The sequence below is a fragment of the Oreochromis niloticus genome, linkage group LG7 (assembly GCF_001858045.2).
Source record: "Oreochromis niloticus isolate F11D_XX linkage group LG7, O_niloticus_UMD_NMBU, whole genome shotgun sequence".
NCBI lineage: Eukaryota > Metazoa > Chordata > Actinopteri > Cichliformes > Cichlidae > Oreochromis > Oreochromis niloticus.
Genome location: NC_031972.2, coordinates 625,985 through 633,420, shown reverse-complemented (window position 1 = coordinate 633,420; position 7,436 = coordinate 625,985). Strand labels below are relative to the sequence as shown.

The 7,436-nt window shown below is 47.9% G+C and overlaps 1 protein-coding gene across 1 annotated transcript; it reads left to right on the top strand.

Annotated features, from left to right (window-relative positions):
* Nucleotides 1-839: 839 nt before the first annotated feature.
* On the top strand, nucleotides 840-3,687 carry rxfp3.3b (relaxin family peptide receptor 3.3b). Its single transcript, XM_005449160.4, has one exon. The coding sequence runs from the start codon at nucleotides 1,851-1,853 to the stop codon at nucleotides 3,006-3,008; it is 1,158 nt and encodes a 385-aa protein (XP_005449217.1). The 5' UTR covers nucleotides 840-1,850; the 3' UTR covers nucleotides 3,009-3,687.
* The last annotated feature ends 3,749 nt before the right edge of the window (nucleotides 3,688-7,436 follow it).

Here is a 7,436-nt window from a genome sequence, read left to right as displayed (position 1 = left end):
TGTTACAACTGACCCACGTTACAACTATCCCCGGTCTCCCCTATATTATGGAATAATGGAGAATCAGATCAGTGGCCATCATTGTTGTGGCTGTCTGTTGCATTTTCATTTCCTGCTCAGTGTTTTGTTCTCTTGATTTTGCACTGAAATAAAACTGCAGCAGAGCTGCTGCCGTTCCTCTGAGTGTTTGTGCCGTGCTGTTAAATCCTCCTGTGTGAGGGGGGAAAAGCAAAGCTCCCACATTCTGGGGTGAAATCGATGAAGCCTGCTGGCACCGAGCAGCTGGATCACAGGAGCATGATGGGAAAATGTTGCTGTGTGCCAGCTGGCTCGCTGGACCTTCATCTTATCTATGCGTGGATTCATTAACTGATGAACACGTGTCAGGTAAGTAAGCCACTTAACCGCATGTAAGTCAGGAAGTGGTTTATTTACGGCAGCTTTTATTGGCTGCTGAGCACGTCCTGCATCACCCCGTTACAATAACCATCGGACCGGTAACGGCAGGTTTGGAAGCACTTGGAGCGCAGAGCACATGGACAGACAGGGAGACACCGAGTCATTTCAGTAACACAAATTTACACAAAGTCAGACTAAATTATTTCAGCCGCTTAATCGAACACGCCGTCTCCTCCTGCCTTCATCTTACACAACGTTTCAAATAATTATTCAAATCAATTCAGGCTGAATAATGAATGAATTTATAGTTTGTACAACTCTGCCGACAAAGTTTGGAAGCTGAGAAATTTAAATTAGAACAGAATGCAGTGATTTGTAAATTATCTGAGTTTAATTAAAAACCATAAACATGAAATGCTGAAAGGCAGAAAATGTGATATTTATGAAGATATTACTGGGATGAGTGTCTGGAAAATATTCTCTGGTCATAAATCATCAGAACTGACTTCACGCCAACACGTCGCGATCTAAAGAACCAGCTGAGGAGCCACGTCTGTCGTTCTGAAAGGTTACAGAGACATATTTGACGCTTTGAGGGTTGTTATCCACACATGGAGAAAACATGTGCTCAACCTTCCCAGGAGCGACCAGCCCGACAGCAAAGACCTGCAGGCCGTTTGAGTCCCGTTACATCTGCATCAGACGAACAGCGTTTCATAAAGAGAACATCCCAGCAGCAGCAGCCACGGCGGTGGTGTTGTGATGGTCTGGGCTGCTGAGCTGCAGACGGCGACAGCTGCGCGTTTCATGTTCGTCCTAGAAGACGCGCTGGCGAGGAAGTCAGAGTGTCTCTGCTCGGAGACTGGATGGACTTTTTCCTCTCACTGAGCTTTTTAACCTTTTCTCTTTTCTTTTTTTAACCTCTGTGAAACTTTGCCTCATCTTAGCTTGAAACAAGAAGAATAACTCAGTGTATTTCACTACATTCATGCTTAAAACATTAAACTCCTGCTACAACAGCCAAAGTAATTTGCTTCTCGAGGCTTTACTGCCATAATACATTCAGAATAAGAGCTAATAACTCAAGACAATGAAAATAATATACTGCCAATAGAGAAAGAGAGAGTGTGTGTGTGTGTCACACTGCCGTGAGCCTCGTGCACCTGCTAACAGCGAACAGCGCATCACTTTTTGTTTTTTTAGTTGTTGTTTTTGCTCGGGAGCAAACTAAAAAAAAAAAAACACTGAGCCTCTCCCTCTCTCTCTCCCACCTCCCAATCAGGCACGCGCCTGCGCGGGCACCAGCAGCATTTAAAGCGCGTTGCGCGCACACGGCCCGCCAGTCGACCCTCGGCGGCGGTCGGGACCATGAGCACGAGGATCTCCGGGCAGCTCGGCGCGCCGGCACCCTGTCTTGTGCCCTCGTGCGGGACGTGACGCTCCCGGGCGGCATGGCGGAGCCGTGGAACCAGAGCGCCGCGTGGAACCGCTCCTCGGCGGGCACGAGCCGTTTCAGCAGCCTGGACGACATCGACGTGCCCGCGGACGGCTCCCCGGCGCTGCGCATCCTCATCTCGGCCGTGTACTCGCTGGTGTGCGCCGCGGGGCTGTTGGGAAACCTGCTCGTCTTCTTCCTGATGAAGGCGCGCGGCGGCCGGAAGAAGCGCTCCAGCATCAACCTATTCATCCTCAACCTGGCCGTCACGGACTTCCAGTTCGTGCTCACCCTGCCGTTCTGGGCCGTGGACACTGCGCTGGACTTCAGCTGGCCATTCGGCAGCGCCATGTGTAAGATAGTGCTGACAGTCACCGTCATGAACATGTACGCGAGCGTCTTTTTCCTCACGGCCATGAGCGTCACGCGCTACTGGTCGGTGGCCTCGGCGCTGAAGGACCGGACCCGGCGCCGTGTGTGCCCGGTGCGCTGGGTTATCGCCGCGCTGTGGCTGTCCGCGGCGCTCGCGTCCCTGCCCACGGCGATCTTCTCCACGGTGAAGAGCGTTGCCGGCGAGCGCCTGTGCCTGCTCGCCTTCCCGGACGGTCAGGCTTGGCTCGCGCTGCACCACCTGCAGAAGATCCTCGTGGCCTTTGTGTTCCCCATGCTCATCGTCAGCGCGTGCTACCTGCTGCTGCTGCGCTTCGTCCGTCTGCGCAGCATGAACAACAACCAGGTGAAGCGCAGGTCCAGAGTCACGCGCTCCGTCACCATCGTGGTTCTGTCGTTCTTCGTGTGCTGGATGCCGAACCACGCCATCACCTTCTGGGGCGTGCTGGTTAAGTTCAACGTGGTCAACTGGGACAAGACCTTCTACATGGTGCACACGTACGTGCACCCGGTGACCGTGTGCCTCGCGCACACCAACAGCTGCCTGAACCCAGTGCTGTACTGCCTCATGCGCCGGGAGTTCCGGAAGAAAATGAAGGACCTGTTCTGGAGGATCTCCTCTCCCTCGGGGCCGAGCACGTGCCACCTGCGGCCGTTCTCGGGGACGGTAAGGGCGGAGCCGGATGACACGCAGGTGGCCATCCCGCTGAACAACGTGGAGACAGAGAACTGCCGCCTGTCGGTGCTCACGGACCAGTGCGCCACGGACGCGCTGCGCAGGTGAAGAGAGGGACGGACCGCGCCGAGCTGCAGAGCCGTGGACGTGACGTGTTTTGATCGACGGGCGGCTCGGGACTTTTGTGACTTTGCATCAAAGGGATTTATAAACGCTCACAGTCTGAAGCTGTGGCGTGGACAGAGAGCGGGGCCGTGCGTAAATACGCGGTGCGTAAAAGCGCACAAAGCCATCTCTGTCCTGTGACGTGTTCAGAATCAGTTCTCTGTGCAGACTTGATGTTGGGGGGTGGGAGGTGTCGGGTGGGGGTCATGCTGCTTCTGCTGCTTCCCGCGTTCTTCTGTGGAGTGTTTTTGGCGCTCGTGGCTGCTGTGTGTTCTGTAACTACGTGAATGTAAAAAATCTAAAGAAACCTTAAAAACATGTTTCAGAATAAAAGCATTAGTGTTGGCATCAGTGTCGCTGCTGTTTGGTGACCGCGGACAGGCGGGGGAGGGGTCCGGTCCACTGACTCCTGGCTCGCTCACATGACTCACAGGCGCGCGCTTGCGGTTCCCCTCTCTACATCTCGGCAGTGTGCACGAAGAGGAACCGGGAAAACGTCAGAAACGCTGATTAATGACCGCACTGTGGTCACCGATTCCCGGGTGGACTTTCTTTGACCCCGCATATGTTTTAGAGTGTGGATAGTTTCCTCTGCCGGTGACGGCAGCAGAAATTAAAACCTGTGACAAGCAGAGGAATTTTCCGCGTTCGTGTCTGAATACATCAGCGCGCACAGCCTCTGCTCTCCACACGGAAAAGTAATCAGGATGTTTTCCTCTCAGAAACCACGGGAGCTGGGAGGTACTGGAGTTTAGAAGTGTGAGATTTTCTACTGAACTGATCATGCTGTCTGTCCGTGTTTCCGCTCCGTCCGGTCCTAAATGTCCTCGTTCGCTGTCCGAATGCGCGGAAGGTTTTGGACCTGAGCAGAAATCTTACTGAAGCACATCTGTGACACATTAAAATCTGGATCTTAATTTACAGGTAACACACACACGAAAGGCGCAGACGTGACATGAATTTAACTGTGTAGATCACAGCCAGCAGGGACGGCGTTAGAAAGAGAAGATCTGGTCGTAAATATGGAAAATTATACTCACACATAAATATGAGTCTCAAATAAATGATTTTCATCATAATTGACCATAAAAATGAAGCGTGTGACATTCAACATTTCATGCAGATCGAACCTAAAAAGTCCAAATGTGCTTGTTTACAGGCTCTAATGTAACATTTGCTCCTGTTGAGCTCTTTGCTCTATCTCGGCTCCTCTGCTCACTGTGATGATGCTCAGTGTTACTGACAACCTCTGCTGCCTCTTTTAACCTGTTGTTAGTGAACTCTTCTCTTCCCGGAGAAGCAGTAAGCTTGTGAGAGCTTCAGAATAAAAGGCGAGGTGTCTGTTTGGGATCATTGATGTTGCCGATCAAAACATGAGCGTTTCTAAAGCCAAGCTGAGTCTCACACTTTGTCTCAGACATTTAACCCACGATGTCTGAACTCTAATGCAGTGAAGCTCTCGGACTTTACTGCACGCGCGCACACACACACACACACACACCGCCTGGTTTCAGATGCGAGTCAAACCTGATATGGGATATGACTGTGGATCTTTAGTTTAAATGTAAATGGCCTGTATTTATATAGCGCCTTAATAGTCCCTAAGGACCCCAAAGCGCTTTACATATCCAGTCATCCACCCACTCACACACACATTCACACACTGGTGATGGCAAGCTACATTGTAGCCACAGCCACCCTAGGGCGCACTGACAGAGGCGAATGTGTGTTTGAATGATCGCTCCTGGACTTTACCCACTCAGATGTGTTTCAGGTAGATTTCTGCTTGTGTCCACACACACCCGTCCTTCAAAGATGCTTTCTGTCACTTCCTTTAAAAGACGTTTAAAACCTTCCAGATGAAATAAAGCTGTGAACAGAACCTGAAGAAACAACTGCTGTGACTTTTGAGCTCATATCTCAGATTTGAACAGTTTCTCTTCAGAGCAGCGAGGTGAGCGGATTGATCCAAATATCTATAGCACTAACTAATACCAACGCTGGTGCTGGTATCAGATCAGTATTTTTTACTTTAACACAGCCCACTTGATGTTCATTTGTTTTTAAATGAAAATATATCACCAAGCATGTGGTATGAAACACATCTGATGCTTTCTAAAGGCCTGTTTTATTGTGTGAACTCATACTATGTTACAAAGTTTCAGATTCGTGACGATTCAGCTCAAAAATCATGATTCTGCCTCATAAAGGCAGCTGTAGGGAAAGCACTGAGTTACTGGGATCAGTCATACTGGCCCTGTGTGTTGCATCAAAGCCAGAATTTGCAGTAGGACACAGCCTGCAGGTTCCAACAGAGGAAATGTGTGAAATGTGGACGGGTGACGTGAAAATTGGGACACCGACAGGATTTCTAACAATGTAAGTTTCTGATCGTTTGTTGTTTTGTGCTCTGAAAGCGATCTCCAGAGGAAGCTTCTGTCATACTTTCTCTTTTAGTCGAGCAAACATTCTGTTATTTGTTTTTTTTATTTATTTCTTTTTTGTTCTTGTTCAAAGTACAGCTGATATCTCTTCATAAGACGGCACACGTGTTTGGACGTAAAGTCACAGCAGTCACTTCTTCACGTTCTGCCGACACATTAAAACCTTCCAAAAGTAACTGAAGCTCTTCTCAAACAGGAACCACAACGAGTACATCTGTGTTTTTATACGTCAGAACAGTGAGTGAGATTCAGTAGTGGGATGAAATTCATTTATTGGGATGAACAAAGAAGACCCGATGAAGCAAGCGGTCCATCACAAAGATCCAAAGCATGGATGAGGGTTTTTGGGTTTTTTTTTAAAGGAACGCATGCATTAAATGTATTCCTACAGATAGAAGCTGGGGTTGTGTCATAATTTAAAAAGAAGAAAAACTCATGCTTAAACTTCTCAGCATATTGAAACATTACCGTCTGAGCTGCCTCCACCTGCTCCGGCTCTGATTTCAGGCCAGTCTCCCAGGAGGCCGGCACGTAGTGTCGCGCTGATCAGTGTTAAATATTCTTCATTTTAACATCCAAAAATGTGGATTTCTATCCAAACTGTTGGCATTACTGAGTGGGTGCTGCTCTGCTAATCATTAACAGTGATGGTTAAACAGTGAGTAGTTTGGGTGCTGGGACTCTGCTAAAGAAACTGAGATCATTTAAGAAGTTGTGACTGAAGGTGTTAAACTTTGCTTTTACTTGAACTAAGTCCTCTCACACTGACAGTTTATTTTGCCAGGAACATTGAATCTCAAGAACAAGAATTTCCTTTGCAATTGTCCTGATGACAATTGGCAGAGCTCCGTTAGGTTAATGATTACATAAACTAACCAGTGAGATAAATAATCTGGATGCTTTTGCATCTCATTCTGAGTCTGGTCTCAGTGGTCTCAGGCCTCACCTGCGGACAAATCACTTAAAATCACCTTAAACTGGTTTGGTGAGACCAGCTGCCTGAGACTTCTCCAATTCCAGCCAGAAGGAGCTTTAAACCTGGAACGACCCGTTTCTAAGATGATCATGAGCTTTAGTGACAGCTAGAAGAAATAAGTCTCAGAGCTGAAGAAGATAACTTCCCACAGTTTTCTGACGGATGGAGATCAGCGTGGAGTGAGAGTAGCTTTGTAAAAGAAGAAAGGCAGGACCTGACTCTACAATAAAAACCTGATTCAGCTTCAGCTCATTCATTACTTTCTGAATGTGAGTTGTAAGATCAACGGGCTCGTTGATGTAGGTGAGCTGAGATGTCATAGTAGTTTTCAAATATTCTGTATCCAAGGTCAAAAGTTTTATTTGCAGAAAACTGACTTTTTTCCCCCTGAACCGTTGTAAATTCTGATTATCTCATCAAATGAAGGCACTTTTGGTGCAATTTTAGCTGATTGTATTTTAACGAGTAGTTTGAGCCTCACAATTGTCAGTCGTCATCGTCCTTGATCAATCAGACCCTTTCATGTGTACTAACACAGTGCTTCTGAAGTACTTTTGCATAGTCCAGCTGATATAAAGCAAAAAGCGAAACAATGTGGAAGTGCCTTAAACCTGCATTCTTTCTAACAGCCAGCAGGGGGCGACTCCTTTGGTTTGCAAAATTACTTCCAGTTACTTCCAAAGGCCATCAGCTCACTTTATCTTTGACCTCATTAAACACGTCTCTGAGTCGTTTGAAGTCTTGCTGAATGCAATATTTAGTTCATTGTCTAAATTATGGTGATTATTAGAGATCAGGATGACCCGGGTATCCTCATTGGCTAATGACTTGTCAATCACAAGGAGCTGGTGGCTACACCCATCTTTGAACTGATTTAAAATGAACACATGCGTCTATAATTGGTAGCAGTCCTGGGATGGATCCCTGGGGTATGCCCAGCTGAAAGTTCTT